Here is a 20742-nt window from a genome sequence, read left to right as displayed (position 1 = left end):
CAGGGAATACTCTGTTTACTACGGGGCCCCTTGGGGTTACTAGAAATAATGGCCACAAACTGAAGGAGAGTAGATGTAGATTGGATATCAGGAAGAATTCTTTACAGTGAGGGTTGCCAAAATATGGAATGGGCTCCCAAGGGAGGTGGTGCTCTCCCCTGCCTTGGGGGTGTCCATGAAAACATTAGACAGGCACCTAGCTGAGGTTGTTTAACCCCAGCGCTCTTTCCTGCCTAGAGCAGGGGGTCGCACTGGATGATCTACAAGGTCCCTTCTGGCCCTAGAAATCTATGAAACTTATGAGATGTTCAAGAAAAAAAAGTAGCTCCATCAGGCCTGATGAGAACCTGCGATCATCTGTCCTTGTTGTCCTCAGCATTGCCTCCAAAGCTGTCGTCCTCTCTGGGCAGAATGGCATGCAGATGATGTGCCAAAGGTGGGACTTAAGGGGTTGGATTTAGAGCAACGACAGGGACATTCGTGTTTTGAATCTTTGGTTGCAGCGTGGAAAATTAAAATGGATTGACATTTAAAAAATCCTGCACCATGGTGAAGGCACGCTGCAGAGCGCACTGATAGAGTGTACCGTTTCCTACGTGTTTGTGAGTCAGGGGTGGTTTCTCAATAATCTCTGCTCCCCTGCCTGTCAACAACCTGCCTCCCCACCCTCTCTCCTCCCTGCTGCTATTGTTCCCTTGTCCTCATTGCTCCTTTCTCTCCATTCATTTTAATCCTTCCATTTACTTTCCCTTTGCCCCCGTGACCCCTCCTCTCTGTTGTTAGAAGCTGACTTGCAGGAAATCTGCTGCTGCGCTCAGGAAGGCACAACCCAGGATGAGCCCAGCCTGCACAGAGCAGGAAGAACAATCAGCAGAAGACGGGGCCGTGCAGCCTCAGACCTCCAGGACAGGACATGGATGAAGAGGCCACCTGCTCCATCTGCCTGGACCACCTGCAGGAGCCGGTGACCATAGGGTGTGGGCACAACTTCTGCCGAGCCTGCATCACCCGATACTGTGAGGACACTGTCCGTGGCTCAGGCGACGCCGTCCCCTGTCCCAGCTGCAGAGCAGAGTTCCAGATCGGGAGCTTCCGGCTCAACACTCAGCTCAGAAACCTGGTGAAGAAGATTAAGGAGCAGAGTCTGAAACCAGGAAAGGAGCAGATGGAGAATCAGTGTGTGGAGCATGAGGAGATACTCAAGCTCTTCTGTGAGGAGGATGGGGAAGCCATCTGTGTGATCTGCAGGGAGTCCCAGGCTCACCGGGGTCACACAGTGCTCCCCATCCAGGAGGCTGCCAGCAATTACCAGGTAGGTGACACCACTGACCTGAGAGAGCCCATTGCACAGACACACACTTACCTGCCAGGAGAGATGCCATGATAGGTTTCAGCCCAGGTGGTTGTACCTGCCGGACAAGTGCAGTCCTTTTCTCCTCAGCCGTGAATGACTTAGTGTAGCTGAGCTGAAGGTCTATCACTTGCACTGCAGGCAAGCTGACTTCTGAGAGTCTGCAAATGCCTCCCAATGCAAGGATCTTGGTGACAAAGCTTATGTTCATGGGGTAGAGCTCTTGGGCCTCCCTTTCGCTTGCTCCTTTGGCTTTTTGGTGAAGTAAAATTAGTGGGCATCTGACCTCCAAGGCCTCTGGCCTTGTGGTTTGCACAGAGGATGCCTGCCATGGATTTGGCAGTACCTGAAGCCCCAAGCTGAAGTGTCTGCAAGGAGGGTACTTGCTGGTGGTAGGTCCACATGGCCATGAATGATTAAGCTCTGCTTAGTTGATAGGATTCAAAACTGATTTGGCCCAAGAGATAAAATGAAAAAGAAAAATGTTTAGTGCAAGGTGTGGAGAAATCACACCCCTCCCCGTACCCACCCTCTGTAAATTACTCAGTAAACTGGGGGAGAGACCTCTTCTTGTCACTGGACCAAGCTCTGGGCACCCACAATTCCCCGGGTGTCGATGTGAGGAACTTACCAGAAATCTAGCGAGGAACTTGGATTGAAGTGCTCTAGTCGCGTATCAAGAGGCTAACCAGCCTAGAGTGATTCGCTCAAGGAGGGTTTTCTTTCTCTGTGCTGCTGTTTGTATCCCTTTCTCACCCTATCCCTCTTTAATAAATAAATCTACCTGTATCAGCCTGCCGTGCTGTGTGTGCTAACAGCCATGTTAGATCACTTTGCGAGGGTTGCTAAGGTGGGCTTGGCTGTTTTACTTTCCTCCTGTAGGAAGGAAACACCCCCAAATCCCATGGTGGTTTAAGCAACCCCAAGGTTGGCAGGGTCTGTGTACCCAGGGTGGCACAGAGCCCTGCCAAAGACCCGAGTCCAGGCGGTGGCAGTGGTTACCCCAGGCTTGCGACTGAGCTCCAGGAAGGGGGTTGGATGCACGTAGGCACCCCAAGGGAGACACTAAGCGTGTGGTTTTTGATCAGGCCAGTGAGGTGGGTGGGTCAGTGCAGGAACACCCAATACTGACCCACGACGCAAGGTGTGTGTTGGCGGTAGATGATTTTAAGGCTTGGTAGCTAAGCGAGCACAATCCGTAGTGTAGGTGCAGCCACACACTGCTCAGGGGGCTTTGTGCAGGTGACGGGCACGGGGACTCCATTTACCCCATGGCAGTAGGCATTTCAGTGGTGAACACTCGTGTGGACGTGCAACAGGACGTGCCCGAGGGCAGCTGTGACACCCTGCAGTGGCCACCTTAGTCCTGCCCTGCTCTTGCTCCAGCCCCTCAGGGTCTCACCTGCAGCCTCACTTGCTGCACCATGGTGCTGAAGGCAATGAGCGGAGGCTGCCCTCAGGGGCTGGGGAGCTTTGGATGCTCTCTTTCTGTATTTGGTTCTTCTCTCCTCTGCCCTTTGGCCTTTACCCACCTTTATTCTGGCCACACACCTCCAGTTCTTGCCCAACTTCCTTGGTCTCAGACCTCTCTGTATCAAGACTCTGGGTTCCTTGGCCCTGTAACTGGGCTCATTCCCCTGAGTCCTCGGCTCTGCAGGGCTCTTGTCTCCTGCCTCTAGAGAGTGTCCCTCAGGCACCGCTGTGGCCTCCTTTCTGCCTCTGACAGCAACACCTCACCCTCCAGTGCTCTGCCAGCTGCAGATCCCCGCCAGGTCCCAGCCACCTCCTACCCCCAGGTTCCTGCCTCTTCTGCAGCTCCTCAGCTACGTGGCTGCTTCGGGCCTGCTCTCTTATATCTCGGATTTGCAGCAGCCCCACCTGCAGAGCTAGCCAGGACCAAATGGGCCTTGGTGGCCCAGGAGCCAGGCTTGTCATGGGCTGGGGCTCTGGCCTCTCTGGTCACACAGCTCAGCCCTCAGCCTCTTCTCACCGGCTGCACCCCAGCCCCTGAGCCACAGCCACTGCCTGCTCCCTGCTGCCCCCTCATCCCTCCTGGGTGCCCCTGGGTGCATGTTGTTCTGCAGCTGGCCTTTGCCCTGCCGCCTACCTCGGTGCAGCCCTCCGGTGCTGCCTCCCAACCTCTTAAGTAGCAGGGATTAGAGGTCCCTGCTGCAGGAGGCATCGCTGCTTCCTTCTCAGCCGTGGTGCTGCTTTACTGTACGCTGGAACCGGCACCGGAGTACGGTGTTTGTGCTTGGGAAGTCCTTCGTTAAACCAGCTGTTCTGCTGTTTCAGTCTCCCCCCACAACCGGGGTTTCCAAACCAGATTGTATCAGACTAATCTGAGATGCACCTCTGATAACATAACACACTGAACAGGGCAATGCAGAGGGCTGATAGTATTTTCTCCATACAATACAAGTCAGAGTATGACCCACAACTTGGTTTTAAAAGGCAGAATAAAGATAAAAGATCTTTTTGTTTTTTAAGTAACAGAGGAGCAGCAGCCTGGGAACAGAAACTGCTCCCTCTTCTGCTCCAGTGCAGATTTTACTTACACATTTGCTCAGCAGAAACTCTTCTTACCACATTTCTCAGGTATAATGCACACTACAGTTTCCAGCAGCTGGCTTTGTAGGGAAAGGCTGTGTTGTATGTGAAAAGTATGATAATTTTCTAGGTTTATGTGAAATTTTTCATACAGTCTCATGAGTTATAACTGGCCAAACTAGAGGGGACAGGGATCACTGCTGTGCTGTGCGGTAGCTCAGGAGCTGTCTCGGAGGCAGACGGCAGCACGTTCTGTTCAGATGAGGATGGTGTGGCTGGAGCAGGAGGCGCCGGGAGGGCCCTGGGGTGTGCAGGGCAGGGGACTAATCCTGTTCAAAAATCCTGTCTGTGACCTTGTTGCTGGACTTGAACTGGGCTCATAAAGTCTGTGGTTGACACTAAGTTGGGAGGTGTTGCCAATGGGTCCAAATTCACACTAAATGGGCCCATTGTAGGACTGCAGCAGTTTAAGGAATCCATTTCCATCCCCTGCGATTTTCCTGCTGGAAAGTTTTTGATTGACCATAAAGCACGGATGCTGCAGCTTCCGAATCCACATTACTGCGGAGTTACAAATGCTTTTCTCACCCTTTCCCAGAAAAAAAATCTTCTCTGGACTACAGTCCCCTAGACTATATGCCAGCACTCGCTGTCGCTGTTTGAAATAAGTGACCATTTCAGCCTAAGAAGAGCCCGCACAGGGGGTGCTTGTGTGGGATGCTGCAGGTAAAAGCAAGTGAAGGACTGTGGGGGTAAGGGGGTGACAAAGCATCCTCTGCTAGGAGCATGCGGCAGCCACCACCGCTCTTGTCCAGGTCTCTGTCTCCTGTTCCCTTCCATCTCACCTCCCATGCCTTGTTGTTAAGAAAACTGAAGAGAGGTCAGATGATAAGAGAATGAAAAGAGGAGGGCTAAGATCCGCCTGGACATGGAACTTCCTCTTCACAGGGCTCTTTCTACCCCTGTATCCTGTTCCTTTCTACTCCCAGCCTGGTGACCAAATGTGTAGCCTTACCCCTGGGATGCTGAACCCCTCAGTCAGCAATTGCCACGCGCTCTGCTGCCCCAAGCCGGAAGTCAGTGTCCCATGGTGCACGGCATCACAATTACTTATCAGTGAATTCAATACTCCCCCATTCGTACAACAGAAGATCAAGTGGCTGTCACTGAATCCCCCCGCTTCACTTAATCCAAAGGAGGTTAATTCATGATTAGTCAACAGCCTCTCTTGATTCCCCCCAAAAATGAATGAATTATCCATGAATTCCACAGTCCCACCCAATCCGTGGCTGAGCACTTCATCATCAATGAATTCACCAGTCTCGCTTGGTTCACCAAAGATCAGTTAGTTATCCCTGAATGTATAAGTCTTCATCCTTCATACTAATTACATTAATTCTCCTGCTTTTTTCATCTAATTTTGTGCATGAAGTGCCAATCTCATAGGGCCCTTCCATCGTTTTAGAAACAGTCCGGCATCATTCATTCGAAGTCCGTGACCTTTCTTCCCACCATCAAGTTCCCCTTCTCCAGCCTGGTCTCACTCACTGGTCTGGTCATGAGCTTTCCCGTCCTCCCAGGAACCACACTGGACTCTGGTGCTGGACTGGGAGTCCCAGCTCTGCGTCTCCACGTGCAGTGCACAGCATTTCCAAACCAGCCATGCGTTCCTCTTGCTGGGAGTTGTGTGTGCCGGGTCCTTGTTTTTGAGCCCACTGGAGCTCTCGGGGACCATTAAGAGCTGGCTGCCTCAACGTGTGACTGTGTTTTATAGTTTTATAGTTGATAGGGTCTGAAGGGACCTAAACAGATAATCAAATCTGGCCCCTTGCCATGGGCAGTAAAGACTGCTGGGATCAAACAACCCCAGCTAAGTGATTATCTGGCCTCCTTTTGAAGACCCCCAAGGTAGGAGCGAGCACCACTTTCCGTGAAGTTGGTTCCAGATCCTGGCTGCCCTGACTGTGACGTAGCGCCTCCTGATGTCTAGCCTGAACCTACTCTCAATCAACTTGCGGCCATTATGCCTAGTTACTCCCAGTAGTGCTTGGGGGAACAGGGCCTCTCCCGTTCCCCACAGATCGCCCTTGGTCAGTCTGTAGGCAGCCACCAGATCCCCTCTCAGCCTTCTCTTGTGGAGGCTGAACAGGTTCAGGTCCCGTCACCTCTACTTGTAGGGCTTGCCCTGCTGCCTCCTGATCATGCAGGTGGCCCTCCTCTGGACCCTCTCCATGCTGTCCACATCTCTCCTGAAGAGCGGCGCCCAGACCTGGAAGCAGTACTCCAACTGCAGCCTGACCAGTGTCGCATAGAGAGGGAGGATCACCTCCTTGGACCTGTTCGTGATGCCTCTGTGGATGCACGACAAGGTACTGTTAGCCTTATTGACTACTTTCTCACATTGGTGGCCCATGTCCATCTTGGAATCAATGATGACTCCAAGATCCTTTCCTGCCTCTGCACTGGCGAGAAGGGAGCTCCCCAGCCTGTCGGTGTGTTGCTGCTGGTTCTTCCTGCCCAAGTGCAGGGTACTTGTCAGTACTGAATCCCATCCTGTTCTCATCCGCCCACCCCTGTAACCTGTCCAGATCTACTTGTAGCCTGTCCCTCCCTTCTAGCATGTCCACCTCTGCCCACATCTTAGTGTCATCCATGAATTTGAACAAGGCGCTTTTCACCCCCTTGTCCAAGGCACTGATAAAGATGGTGAACAGTGCGGACCCGAGGACCGAGCCCTGGTGGACTCCACTGCCCACATCCCTCCAAGTTGCAAATGACCCGTCCACCACCACTGTCTGGGTGCGGCCCTCTGGCCAATTTGTGACCTATCTGTGTGTGTAGGCTTCAGTGCCAAGGTCAGCTAGTTTTTTTTTTTTTTTATACTTGAATGGAGTGAGAGACAGTGTCCATGGCCTTCCTAAAGTCCAGAAAGACTACATCCACCACAACACCTGCATCCAAGGATTTTGTGAACTGAACATAATGTAACCCTGGGCATGACACTACATGTGCCCTCACCTGAATGATGGGATCCTGGGGTACCCGGTAGCCAATAGCCCTGCCCAGCCCCCTGGGAAGCTGCTGCAGTGCCCCCGAGCAGAGAGCCTCCCCTTACAATCAAGCACCCTTGCAGACAGTTCTCAAACTATTTACAAGATTGAAATATTTACAACGTAACAAATAATCATTAAATAAGCATATGGATATAGCAACTAATAAACCCTCAAGAACTTATTTACACCGTCTCTCACTTGCACACGGTGTACTGGGGATCCTGTGTGCACTGCCCCTGGTGGGGTATCTCAGGGAGCAGGACTGTCTGTGTCCCTGCATGTGGTCTGTGGATGCTCCCTGGCACTGGTGTCCGTCTCCGTGCTCCTGGGGTCTCCGGGCAGCAAGCAGTGACTCCTCTGCAGTTCCTGCAGGACAGCCCTCCCCTGCCTTCGACCCCTTTCCTGGTTCTGCTGGGAGCAGTGTCTGGGCTGCAGGCTGTAGCAACCCTCCTGCCCCACACAGCCTCACAGCCCTGCAACTGCAGCCCCTCCCTGGGCTTGGCCTGCCCCTGGGGCCACTCACCCCTCAGGGAAACTAGGGCAGACTCCGGCAGCCCCCCCGCCCCACCCCTGGCTCTGCTGTGCTCCCCCAGCCACACCGCTGCAGTCAGGTCTCTCCAGGCTTGGGTTCCCCACACCAGCAGTCCCTGCCCGATCCTGCTCCTGCTCCTGCCGCGCAGCTTCTCCCCTCTGCTCCTGCAGGCCTCTCCCAGGGGCTCTCCGAGGGACCACTGTGCTGAGACTCTGCATCTAGTCTCCAGCCTGTCCCTCACCCCCTCTCTCTCTTGTTCCCCCCGCAGGAAAACTGCTCCCCCTTTTATCCAAGCCTCGCAGCCAATCCCCGTTCAGGGCCCTTCCCCGGCTTTTGCTAACAGCTCTCTTTCAAAACTGTGCCAGGGTTACATCACCCCTCCCACTTCCAGCTTGGCTGCTCCCAAACAGCTTCGCTTGCCCTCAGAGCCCAAAGTGTCCCCTCGGGGACAACCTCTGCCTCTCTGCCAGGCAGCCCTTCCCCTTCTGCGCAGGTGGGTCCAGTTTTTAACGGCTGCTACAATAAAAAGCCAACCAGGTTGGTCTGACAGGACCTGCCCCTAATGAACCCCTAAGCATGTTGGTTGCCCCTAAGCGTAACCTCCCCTGCTGCCCCTCGCACTTGTGCTCCTGGATAACTCTCAAACAGCTTCCCCAACTGAGGTAAGACCAATGGGCCAATAATTACCTGGGTCCTCCCTCCTCCCTTTTTTGGAAACGGGGACCACATTGACCTTTTTACAGTCCTCCAGCACCTGGCCAGAGCACCACGAGTGCTCATAAAGCCGTGCCTGGGGCCCTGCAATGACCCCTGCCAATTCCCTCAGCACCCTGGGGTGGGGAGTGTCTGGGCCTGCTGACTTGAACACGTCCAGCCCTCCAGAAATTCCCTAAATCAGTCCTCCCTGAGCCCAGGCCTGGAGGTGCCTCTCCTGGGTCTGTCCAAGATCCCGGGTGGCGGGAGTTAGAGGCCCTGCTGAGAACAATGGAGGCAAAGATTTTGTTAAAGAGGTCAGCTTTTTCATCTGGTGCAACCATCAGATTGCCAAGTGTGTCCTTCAGGGCCCCACATTACCTGGTGCCTTATTTTTACTTCCCATGTATTTAAAAAAAGGACCTCTTGTTATCTTCTCCTGAATGTGGGGTCAGTCACCAATGTGTCCACGGAAAAAGGTCATCGTGCAGGGACGGGCATGAACCCCCAGGGTCAGACACCTCGCGGACGTTTCTGAATGAACTTTTTGGTCCAGCCTGTTTGATGCAGCAGTGTCAGGATGAGTGGGGGAGCAGGGCACGTGGGTGCAGGGCATTCTGGGAAATGCACTTCTGTCGAGGGGCAGCAGCTGGAATTTGCTGGTGCTGGACGGAGATGTTGAGCCATTATTTTGCTGCTAAATAACAGAAGGTTTTTGCCTGCTCATTGAGTGTGTCTGCAGAGCAGCACTGAGGTGACTTCTCCCTCACAGCAGAGTTTCAGCTGCGTCTTGTACCCGGTGCCAGAGCCCCTGAGCCAGAGCCTGCAAAGAGGGCTCAAGAGGAGCGGGGATGGGCGCTGCCCTGGGCACGGTCCTGGCCAGTGACTCTGCTGGGTTTCTGGTCCCGGGCCCCAGAGCCCCACACACGGCTGCTTCTGCTGCTTGCTTTCCCTGCACATTTACTGATCCTATATCGAGCCCTCCTTGTCCCAGCGTGTGTCAGGGTCAGGAATAAGGACCTGATGGTTCTCCTGCCAGGTGAAGCTCCAGCGAGTCCTGGATCCTCTGAGGAAGGTGATGGAGAGGGCCCTGGCGATGGAGTCCAAGGAGAAGGGCAGCACCGCGGCGTGGAAGGAAGGTGCCAGTTTGTGTCCTCAAGAGCTCATCCCCATGCAGAGCTGGCAGTGCGGGGTGGGGGCAGCTGTAAGATCTGCCCCCTCAGGGGCGGTGTGCCATGGAGGGAGCTCTTCCTAGACATCAGGGGGATGCTGCGGTCTGGGGGAGAGCTGGGACCACACTGGGCTGAGGTGCTGGCAGCTTAACCCCTTCCTTGCCACATTTCCAGGGGAGTACAGAGCCACTGCTGCTGGCCTGGATGACATACTTTACCTCCCATAAAATGGGCCAACTCTGCAAGCTGGAGCCATGTTTGCTCCCAGAGCTGCTGCACTTTCTGCACACCCTGAAGCCCATGTCTCTGTCTTTCCCAGCTGTCCCAGGGCTCTGGGCACCGCAGCAGGATTTCCATCACATCAGTGTTTCAGTTTCTGTGAGGTTCTTCTAGCAGTTCTCTAAAATCTAAAAGCCTCATATTGCGATGGGCATCACTGAGCCAGAGGAGGACTGGTGCAGAGCCCTTCCTGTGGTGCCCTGGGGCAGGGCAGGCTGGGCACTCTGCATTACCCTGCCCTGCGGGGAACGGGAGCCCTGTGCTCTTTCACCCGCGGTGCCCCCGCATGAAGGGAAAGGGGCTCTGGAGTTTGCTGTTCCCCATCCCAGGGCCAAGGTGGAGGCAGTGCTTGTTGCCCTGCCCTGGGCCCATGGACAGGGGCTTCAAGGCTCCCCAGCAGCTCTTCCAGGCACAGAGGTAATGTTTCGTAGGGGATGGTGCAGGCTCGTTCTTCAGCCCTGCAGTCCCTTCCTCACGTGTCTCTTATTATGTCTGTGCTTTTCCTGATTCTTGGGCTGTCATTTATGAATCTTCCACTTTCCCCACCCTGGAAGGGAGCAAGCCACTGGCAGAGGAGCCTGTCTCCTACGGAGAGAGTTCCTGTTGGTGAAGGGGGCTCTCTTGGGGTCCTTCCCATCCATCTCCCTTGGCCAACACAGGCTTGAAGTTCTTTGCATGGAGCACCTCCTGCATTCCCGACCCAGGGACAGCCCCAGGCCTGGCACAAAAGCAGACATCAACGGATCAGCTGGAGATGATCCGTGGCCCACTGGGTTTTGCTCCAAGCCCCAGGGCCTTTGCAGAAGCCCCAGATCCTAAATCTCTGCTTTGGATATCAGCCGTTTTGCTATGGGGTGAAAGTATTGTGTGATGCTTTCTCTAGATAGTGCATCACTATATCTAATGTGTGCATTATATATCTGGTGACAGTATAGCTAATGACAAAGGGCGACACACACTGACTTCATGCCTTCCCTCTGCCAATGCAAAGTTGAAAGTGGAGATGGCAGCTCACACTTGTTTTTGCTGCTTGTTCTGGAAGAACAAGGTAAAGCGACAGAGAGGGAATCAAGTCTGAGTGTGAGAAGCTGCGTCGCTTTGTGAGCGAGGAGGAGCAGCGGCTTCTGCAGAGACTGGAGGAGGAGGAGAGGGAGACTCTGCGGAGCCTGGAGGCGAACGTAGCCCAACTCTCCCGGCAAAGCTCCTCTCTGTGCACACTGATCTCGGAGATAAAGGAAAAGAGCCGGCAGACACCTGCTGAGCTGCTGAAGGTGAGCGTGTGCTGCTGATCCGGCCCCTCAATGCTGCTGCCATCTGGCACAAAGCAGCCCCCGGCCTGGACCCCAGAACTGGGGGAAACTGAGCCAAGACTCAGACAAGAGTTTCCATCATCCTAGAGGTCTACCAGGTTGTACTGGGAGGAAATCCTGATTTGGGAGAAGCCCGAAGTTATTGAACATGAAGGCTGCCTACAAAAATGAAAAAAAGGGATTTACTTTAAGCTCAGAACGCCCCTCTGCCAATCCCAGCACATGTCCAGAAGAGGTATCATGTGATTTGGACCTTGCTTGCCCAGTATCTGTATAGACTGGGCACTTCAGGAGGGGGTTTTTGGAGCTTTTATCTAGTAGCTGATTGAATCAACTTTAAATTGAAGCACCAAAAATCCCCACTGAACTGTGTGATCTAGCGAGGTGCTGTGGAGCCGGGTCCAACATACATGCTGTCTCTTCCAGTAAAGCAGAGTTTAGTTTGTTTTTCATGTCTCCCAATATCCAAACTGGACAAGACAGGGCATCTGGAGGTAGCCGAGCAAATATTGTGAGCAAAGTAATACTGAGACATAGGTGATAGCTGAGAGATTGTTCATGGCCCCTTGGCTGCAGCCAAGTGCACCAGGCAGAGGCAGACCAAGAGAATATTCACTATTGCCCTCCTTTTTCCCTTTCCAGGATGTGAGAAGGACCTTGGACAGGTGCTGAATCTTCCCCTTCCCCCTCCCAGTACATTGCTGCTTGGGCTGTGGCAGGAACACCTCCCTGGAAGAGCTGGGCTGAGCGATGATCGGGATATGTTCCTCTTAGGAGCAAGGATGTGAAGCTTCAGGAAGCAAAAGCTGTTTCCACAGAACTGAAGACCCCGTGCAGCATCCCAGGGATGATGGAAATGCTGAGGAAATTCAGAGGTACATCGCAGCACATGCCAGGGTCATTGGCAAGAGCCGTGAGGAGTGCGCTGGGGGATGTGGCACACACAGCACAGGGGATGTGGCTGCCGTGTTGGCAGTCTCCTCGGCCCATGTCTGAGGGCCTCTGGATCGGCAGGGGAAAAAGTCCCGTTGTAATTTCCATGCAGGGCATGGCTGGGTCACTCCAGTGGGGGAAGTGACATAGGAAACAGGGACATGGTTAAATACGTGGGACATGGTTAAAGAGGGACATGGTTAAATACGTGGGACATGGTTAAAGGGGGCATGGTTAAATACGTGGGACATGGTTAAATACGTGGGACATGGTTAAAGGGGGACATGGTTAAATACGTGGGACATGGTTAAAGGGGGCATGGTTAAATACGTGGGACATGGTTAAATACGTGGGACATGGTTAAAGGGGGACATGGTTAAATACGTGGGACATGGTTAAATACGTGGGACATGGTTAAAGGGGGACATGGTTATAGAGGGACATGGTTGAATACGTGGATCCCTGTTCCTGCTGTGGGAGAGAGGAGTTAATGCCAGTACCAGGTGCTGCCACGCAATGTCTTAGTTAAATCTCTGGGTTAATCTCAACTCAAGGTCAAGGGCTGAAGGGAAATCTGGGCCTCTGCATGCAATGGGGAAGGTCCACAGCATACAACAGTCTGCAGTCCCTGGGCCTCGCAGTGTGGTGCAGCCTGCAGTGCCCAAGGGAGCTGAGCACCACCCCCAGGATGCCCTTGATGCCATCCTGCCCATTCCCAGGGCTGGGCACAGGCCCCGAGTGCAGTGAGATGAAGCAGGAAGAGGCTTTTACCTGCTCTCCATTTCCAGCTCCTTTCCAGCTATGTTTGGCCCCTACAGCAGGATCCTCCAGGCTTCCTCTTCCAGCCCCATGGCCAGCCCATCTCTCCCTGCCTGCTGCTTGCTACTCCCAGCAATTTGGGGTTTTCTGCCTTCCCACACACTCCCTGCCCTGGATGCAGCTCAGTCCCTGCCCTGCCACTTCCCTGAATTCAGATCCTAGGGAAACGTCTCTCCTGCCTCAGTCATCTCTTACTCAGGCTTTCAGTCCTGATGACTGCCACGTCAGCTGTGGCTCCAAAGAGGGGAAGGATGGTCCCTTCCCTGAGGCAGCATGAGGGCAGGTGACCCAGAGGTCAGCCTCAGCCAGGCATTGGCTTGCCCTGACAGTGCAGACAGGCGCCCGCAGCCCCCAGCCCCCTCCAGGCACCAATGAACATGGACCCAACTGGCAGGTCCCAGCCTGGTCTCTGCAGCTGTTTCCTGCCCGTGATGGTGCAAAGCAGCAGCCAGTGCAGTCCTGCCCACACAGAGCTGCAGCCCAGCACCTGGTTCCACCCGGGACTGGGTTTGGGAGAGTCAATGCATCTGTTCTTAAAGGGGCTTTGATGCCCCAGTTCAGTCCATGGTGTGGAGAGGGCCTGAGGCTTTCCTGAATGATGTGGGCCTGACAGGGAAATCCGGGGTGTCTCACTTACCTTGCCCAGAGCTGTCACCTTCTCCATGTGTGTAAGACAAGCCTGGAGTCAGGCTGAGTGTGTGCAGGGCCTGTCCTGGGCCAGTCTGCATCCAGAGCGGGGTGTAAGATCTCCAGCCCCACGGGGACCCCCCATCTCTGCCTGGACCTGCCCCTGGATCAATGATTACTGAGAGTGAGGACAGGAGACAGTGGAGGCACTCCTTGGGGTCTGGGCCAAGCTCTGGGGGCACTGTGTGGTAGGGGCAGGTGTGCACAGATCACAGCCCCTGGGGACCATGGGGAGGGCAGGTCAGGCTGGAGCTGTCCAGACCCATGGAGCAAGTGCTGCTTAGAGGTGAGCTGGGACTGGCCCCAGGTGCAGCTGAGCTGTCCCTCACCTGAGTAGGGCTCAGTTATTGGGGAAGTCCCCCCTCACTCCTAAGTGGCCCCAGACTCAGAAATGGGCCCTGTTCTGCAGTGCTTAGTGCCCCTGTCAGTGCTCCCCCTGCCCTTCCCTCCCCTCCCCACCCCGTGCGCCCAGCCCCATGCATGGCCCTGCCCTGGGCTGGGCTCTGGGGAGGCGCTGGCTGTGGGGTGCCCTGGCTGCAGTCCTGTGCCCACAGGGCTGGGGCATGGGGGTCCCCGCTGGGGCAGAGCAGCCCAGCCTGGGGTGGCAGGGGCAGCACCCACCTGCTGTCGGCAGCACACCCAGTGACCCCGGCCCAGAGCACAGCGCCCGCGACACCAGCTCAGGGGTTTGGAGCCCACTCCTCTTGCCCCCCACAGCAGAGCAGCCCCGCTAGGTGTGGGGGAAGGGCAGGGCAGGGACCTGTTGGGATGACATCATCGCAGCCCCTCCTATTCTAGGGGCCTGTCCTGCCCCCACCTCATGCCCCTCTCCCCCCTCGTGGCTCCAGCGCCCAGGCCAGGAATGCCCTGGGGATGAAGGGGTTGGTGGGGTCCTGCTTTCCTGTTCCCCCGTTTCCTGTTCCCCCATTTCCCCGCGGGGCGACGGTGGTTTCCCAGCAGGGACCGACCCGCGAGTGCTGGGACGCAGCGAATTCCCCGTGATCGCGGGGACCGCCTGCCCCGGCCCTGACCCGTGACTCTCTCCCCAGGGGACGTGACTCTGGACCCAGGGACGGCAAATCTCAACCTCATCCTGTCTAAGGATCGGAAATGTGTGAGACTTGGAGACAAGCAACAGGCTCTACCTGACACCCTGGAGAGATTTGATACTTGTCCCTGTGTCCTGGGCTCAGAGGGGATCACGGGCGGGAGGCGCTACTGGGAGGTGGAGGTGGGAGACAAGACGGACTGGGCCCTGGGCGTGTGCAGGGAGTCTGTGCGCAGGAGGGGGGAGGTCACAATGACACCTGGCCATGGATACTGGGTTGTGTGGCTGCGGGACGGGGGTTACAAGGCTTGCACCTACTCCCTGACCCCCCTACCAGTGCACTTGCAGCCCAGGCGGGTGGGGGTTTTCCTGGACTACGAGGGGGGCGAGGTCTCATTTTACAACGTGACCGACAGGTCCCATCTCTTCACTTTCACTGACACCTTCTCTGGGATCCTGTGCCCATATTTCTATCCTGGTCTTAATCGTGGGGGCAGCAACGCGGCTCCCCTGACCCTGTGCCCGGTCCCAGCCCAGCCCTGAGGGAATCCCTGTCCCTGCCATGACCCGTGGGGGGCACAGACTGTCCCCTCCCCGCGCCCCGACTGCCACCCCTCGGTGCCCCCGGGGTGGGGGCAGGGCTGGGGTCTCCATCACAGGAGCTGCTCCAGCCTGGACCCTGCTGCTACCCTGGCCCAGGGCTCGTCTCCCATGCCCCCCACACACAGCACCCCCCTGGGAGGGACTGGCTCCAAACTCTCATCCTTCACTTGCAGATCTTTGCAGTCCCTCGGGGTTTTACTTTGTTCACCTGTCTTAGCACTGTCCCCCTTTCCCCTCCCCTCCCCTCCCTCCATTCCCTTTTATATTTAAAATAAACACCTCTGCATTGCACACATTTCTCTGCACACCATTGCTCACCCTCTGATGAGTGAACACTTGCTCCTGAAAGCTGATGCATCTGGGATCCAGTGAGTCTGGTGGTGCTCAAGCTTTCTGGTGTGTGAGTCCAGGGCCACGCACCACGGGCCTCATGTGGGTCGGACAGCACAAGTGACCCAGGCCCAGCACACGTCACATTGTGCCCGAGTGCCCGGGGTACAGGGTGCCTGGGGGTGGGGAGCAGCAGGGACGGGAGAACAGCATCCCTAGCGCTGCTCCTGGCAGTGCAGCCGCTACTATTATTTCACCTGCCCATGGGGTCAGTGCGCAGGGCACATGCCCCAGTCTCCTACTTCACTGTCCAACAAGTCCAAAATTTCACCCCATCACCGAATCACTGGACCTGGGGTATGGGTGACTTAGCTGTGCAGGCAGGATCTGGCCCATAGGCCAGGAGTTGAGCCCTTCTGAGTCTATAAGTTGCACCTTTTTCCTGCCTTGTGTCAGAGTTCAGACATCTGCCATCTGACTTCAGTAATTCTCAATTTTTTTTAGTCAAGATCCCCTCCACATTCGACTGAAGACACCCTCAGAAAATGCCTGCTGTTCATTTTCACTTTCTTTGCTACTGAAAAATAATACAGCCGTTCTCCTGGTGCAAAGAACTCAGAAAGGCCACAATGGGTCAAAAATGATTTTGATGCTGGATTCCTATTGCAAAGTTTTGGGTTGGTTTTGTGAATCGTATATACATGTTTGCACACCTACCAGTGCTAAAGAGCTCACCGCACTTGGATGGGATGCACTGGTCCACATCAAACTGGTATCAAAGCCCTTCACAGCCCAACATCTCCCGTGTCCTGGGCCAGAGACTGCCAGGGTGCCCCCATCACAGTCTGTGCCGGTGCCCATCACTGCCGGGCCGGAGGGAACTGCTGAAGGCAGTCAGGAGGGGCCTGATCCCCAGCCAGTTGCTGCCCCAGGGATTGAGGTGGAGAAAGAAACAGCTCCACAACCTCCTCCCTCCTCCCCACCCCACCCCACGACCAGAGGGACTCAGACTCGTGCCTGTCTCAGCAGGGCCCACTCAGTGTCACCCCCTCCTCATTACAAGGGGATCTTGCTCCTTTTCTCAGATGAGAATCACCTGCTGGTGGCTCAACATCTCTTGTCCTCATTTTCTGTTCAGAACAACTTTTCACCTCATTGCTGCCTGTCCATGGAGCTGTGCTGCTTTGTTGTCACCTCACACACAGACCACATGGGGGGTCTCCCATTTTCCCTGTGCAGGGGTGCTTCTTATGAGCAAGATGTGGGCCCAGATACCTGTGAGCATGGGGCTGAAATTCCCTTCCAGGGACCATTTTCCCAGGACTGGGCCAAGTGCCCTGGTGGCAGGAAGAGCCCAGCTTCGGGCCCCTGGGACGCAGTATCTCTGGGGTGGATGCACACTAGGGAGGGACACAGCCGGATCTGACATGCTTTAACCCCAGCTGATGCCTGTTTGCAGAGGTGGCTTTGTGCTGGGACCCTCCTGGGAGGTGCTGGGGCAGTGCAAAGGGCTGGGTGGGATTACTAACGAGTGTCATTCAAAAGAAGAAATGACACCAGCTTGATCCCCAAGGTCCCCTGGGGTAGGTCTGCCCAGCCCAATGCAGTGCCCTGCAGAGACCCCAGTGAGATCCCAATGCCCTTACTCTTGGCCTTGAACTGCCTGGCCATGTTAGTGTGGAGCCTACCTGGGGTCACCGCACCCACCGAGAAGCTGAATTGTTGGTCCCAGCTGAGCACTGGGCTAATGTGGCTTTGTCTTCCCCAGAGATGAACCAGCTCATGTAGGTCTTGCTTAGGGGTCTGTGCCTGGCATGACAGCGCACCATGGTGACGTGCCCCTGGGGACCTCCTGGGGTGCTCCTGATGGACAAGACTCCCTGAGTTACCACCAAGAAGTCCAGGCTGCTCAAGACAGAAAACCCCTGGGAAAGCTGCCATCAGTGAGTTGGCAAAATGTAGTGCCTGAATGGAGTCAGCCCCTGCCTGCACACCTCCTGCCACCCCCACCCAGGGCTGTCCTCCAGGGCTAGTGAACACAACCCCAAGCAGAACCAGGCCAGCTCTGCCCCTGGGGACGTGCTGCTCTGGGGATCGACCTCCTCTCCCAGCCAGAGGCCCCAGCCCCTATGGGAGTCCCTGAATGAGGATGCTGCTCCTGGCGCTTCAGCCCATGCCGTACCGGCTCTGCTCCCTGCTTCAGAGCAGCCTCAGCCCAGCTCCTCCCCTGCACTGCCTTGGTCTCTAGCGAGGGCTCAGGGCACAGCAGAGTCCTTGGCACAAGGGAGACCAGCCTGGCAGCAGCTCCCCTCCTTGTGCCTCCCCCTGCCTCTGCCTCGCTCCCTTACAAACTGCTCTGGGCACCAGCTGGGGTCAGGGTGACTTTTGCTCAGGTCCCTTGTGTTGATTCTGCTGAAACAGCCATGCTACTAAGCCATCTTTGGACACATCAGCCTGGATTTCCAGATGCTCTGCTGGGTTGAACACAGGTGCCATTGTGGTGGTTTGCTTGAGCTTATCCAGGGCTGTCTGATGTGGCAGAAATGCCACCATCGGTGCCCCTCTCCAGAGGTCTGTCTCTGCCAGTGCAAGAGGCTGGTGTTGAATCCCTCAAGGCGGGGATCTCCCTCCCTGTCTGCATGACAAAAGCCTGGTGCCTGGGAGGCGATGCTCTGGTCACCTGGGCAGGGGGAGGGAAAAGCCCCGCTCAGGGGCCCAGGTGCTTTTGTAGATTGATGCTTTTGTAGATTGGTTGGCTAGTGGCCAGCACTGGCAGCTTCGATTGGACCGGGCTGCTGAGGTCAGAGAGGTTATTTAAAGGCCCGGGCCAGGACGAAGGCAGCCATTAGCCATGCGGTCATCCAGGTGAATCAGAAACGGGCTTTCTCCTCATCACTGCATGCTCCAAGAGTGCCCTGCCTCCAGAGGAAACTCCAACCACCTCTGGATGATGCGAGTGAGTAAGCTACTCGAGATCAGACTAGATATTTAGCTTACAGTAACTCAGATGCGAGATCAAAAGGCTACCTCAGCCACACTGGTTTGCTCTATGGGATTCCTCTGATATTCCTCTGATATTTCCATGATACTGCTCTACCTTTTACCCTGTTTTCACCCTGCCCCCTGTACTCAATCAAGTTCTCCTTGTGACCTGTGTGGGAGACTTATTGAGGGGTGGGTCTAAATTATGCTGAGGACGCCCCTTAATTCTGTGGACTAAGGGAGACTTTCCTAATAAGCCCCTGACTTGGGAAGTGCCCCAAGTGCTGGTATTGGGTCTAGGACCCATTGGACGATCAGGGCTGTGTTCTCCAAGGTGCGCAGAGCCAGAATTGAGTCCAGAGCCTTGGATGGTGGCAGCGGGACCCCAGGCTAGCGGGTGTGCTCCAGGGAAGGGGTCGGCCGGACGGGAGGCACCCCAGGGAGGCACTCAGAGCCTGGAAGGTGGTCCGGCGCAGGGAGGTGGGCGGCTCAACACAGGAGCGCCCCCTACTGGCCCGCCACAGTGGCCACCTTTTGAACAGCTTTGTAGTGGTCGGTGCACGCTCTTGGGAAGGGGGAGCCCTCGGTTCTGGGCCCTCGTCTCCTGGAAGACCATTCAAAGCATCCGAAAGGGTACGAGCCATGGGAACTGATCTTATTCTGTTATCTTTTTAGGGCAGTCGAAAGTAATCAGGAGCAATTACATCTTTGTGCACCAGAAAGGTCAGAAGAGCATTTTGCCAACTGCTGAGGTAGAGTTTCATAATTTCCAGCTCCGTGGGAGTCATCAACAGCCTTCTTATATCCTCAACCCTATCAGCGTCTGTCTATTTTTGTTCACCGGTTAAAATCTTGATTTTGCTTAAATAAATGTGTTTTCCCCTTGTTTCTGTGTTTCTTTTTGTATTCCCCAAAGTACCTCTCCAGCACCTTCCATAAAGCAAGCAGCCAACCACCAAACTTAAGATGTGTCTCTGGCCTTGAAACTAAGGGCCGGCTCAGGATGACCAGGGCAATGAATGCCCGAAATGAAGGTCAGAGAAAGAAAGAGAAAGTCTCACCTGACTAAAAACAGAGTAGTCTATTTGTTCACAGCCCAAATGGGAAAGTCAAAAAGAATTTTAAATAATCTATATCTACTGAAAACTTCAAGAGAAAATTAGGGACATGGACTGTAACTTCTACATTTTGAATGACTTGGGATGAGTGTGAGGGTCTCGGATCCTAGATTTGTGTAAAAACCACTTCTCTGGGAAGCCTGTTGCAGTGCTTCACCCCCTTCCTAGTGACAAAGTTCTTCCTCATATCTAACCTCAACTTCCCTTGCTGCAGCTTGAGCCCATTGCTCCTTGTCCTGAGAACAGCCCAGCTCCATCCTCCTCACACCCCCTGCAGGGAGTTGAAGGCTGCTATTCAATCCTCCCCGCACAGTTTTCTCTTCTCCAGACTCAATTAGCCCAGTGCCCTCAGCCTCTTCTCACAAGCCAGGTGCCCCGGCCCCCAACCATCTTTGTTGCCCTTGGCTGGACTCTTCTTGCCCTTCCCTCCCTAGGGCTGCAAATTCTCACTGGCATTTGTAGGCTTGGATTCAAGTTATATTTCGACCAGTTTTACTTGACTATTGCTTTTCTTCTGCAGCTTCAGTATATCAGATGCAGCTGATACGAGAGCTCCTTTTTGGGAGGAAAATGTGTTGTGTACACTGGAGAAGATGGTAACAGTTGTAGCTATAGTAGGTTAGTTTGCACTAGGGATCTCGGCTGGTAATACTAGAGGTGCACCAACATATCGGTTGTGTGGGATTGGCACTGATAGAAGGAAAATTAACGCTATTAGCTCTTGGCTTGCTCTGCCCGGTGTAGCCGATAATTTTCATCACTAAACATATATGTCTTCTAGGCGTACCCCAAGACACTGTGTCTATGTGCTCCCCACCACTGCGCCCACCCCCAGGAGAGGCATGGAGGCAGCAAATTAAAAATGTCCCTGCATTTAAAAATGGTGGTGTCAGCGCTTGAACTAAAGTTCATTCAACGACCTTTATGTCAAGCGCCCCCACTGCAATTATTTAGCACCAGGACACTGATCCCCTGGACAAACCACCAGCGGTTCTGTCCTGCTCCCTGCACTGGCACCAGGTCCCATTCACCACCCTAGTCGGGCAGAGACCCCAGCCCCTGCCCCAGATCCTGCCCCACTCCCTCCCTGACTGTGGGGGCCTCAGTCTGCCCCCCCCATGCCTCTTCTCTTCCCCATTACCCTTCCACTCCACAGGCTTACCTGCAGGGAGCTGCTCCCCACACTGCCCACCTGTGCTCCTGTAAATTGGTTATCGGATTGGTATCAGCCAATATGGCTGTTTAATAGCGGGCTATGTGTATCGATGAAGAAAATCTTCAT

General features: G+C 54.9%; 1 protein-coding gene across 1 annotated transcript; it reads left to right on the top strand.

Moving 5' to 3' along the window:
- Window positions 1–713: 713 nt before the first annotated feature.
- On the top strand, window positions 714–15108 carry LOC132249519 (E3 ubiquitin-protein ligase TRIM39-like). The gene is made up of 5 exons (XM_059724821.1): window positions 714–1365; window positions 10685–10901; window positions 11583–11605; window positions 11715–11815; window positions 14429–15108. Exons 1-5 carry the CDS (start codon window positions 914–916, stop codon window positions 14968–14970), a joined length of 1335 nt encoding a protein of 444 aa, XP_059580804.1. The 5' UTR covers window positions 714–913; the 3' UTR covers window positions 14971–15108.
- Window positions 15109–20742: the final 5634 nt, after the last annotated feature.

Source organism: Alligator mississippiensis, chromosome 1 (assembly GCF_030867095.1).
Source record: "Alligator mississippiensis isolate rAllMis1 chromosome 1, rAllMis1, whole genome shotgun sequence".
NCBI classification, from domain to species: domain Eukaryota; kingdom Metazoa; phylum Chordata; order Crocodylia; family Alligatoridae; genus Alligator; species Alligator mississippiensis.
The sequence above is the reverse complement of the archived record's forward strand: the minus strand, read 5'-3'. Positions and strand labels throughout refer to the sequence as shown.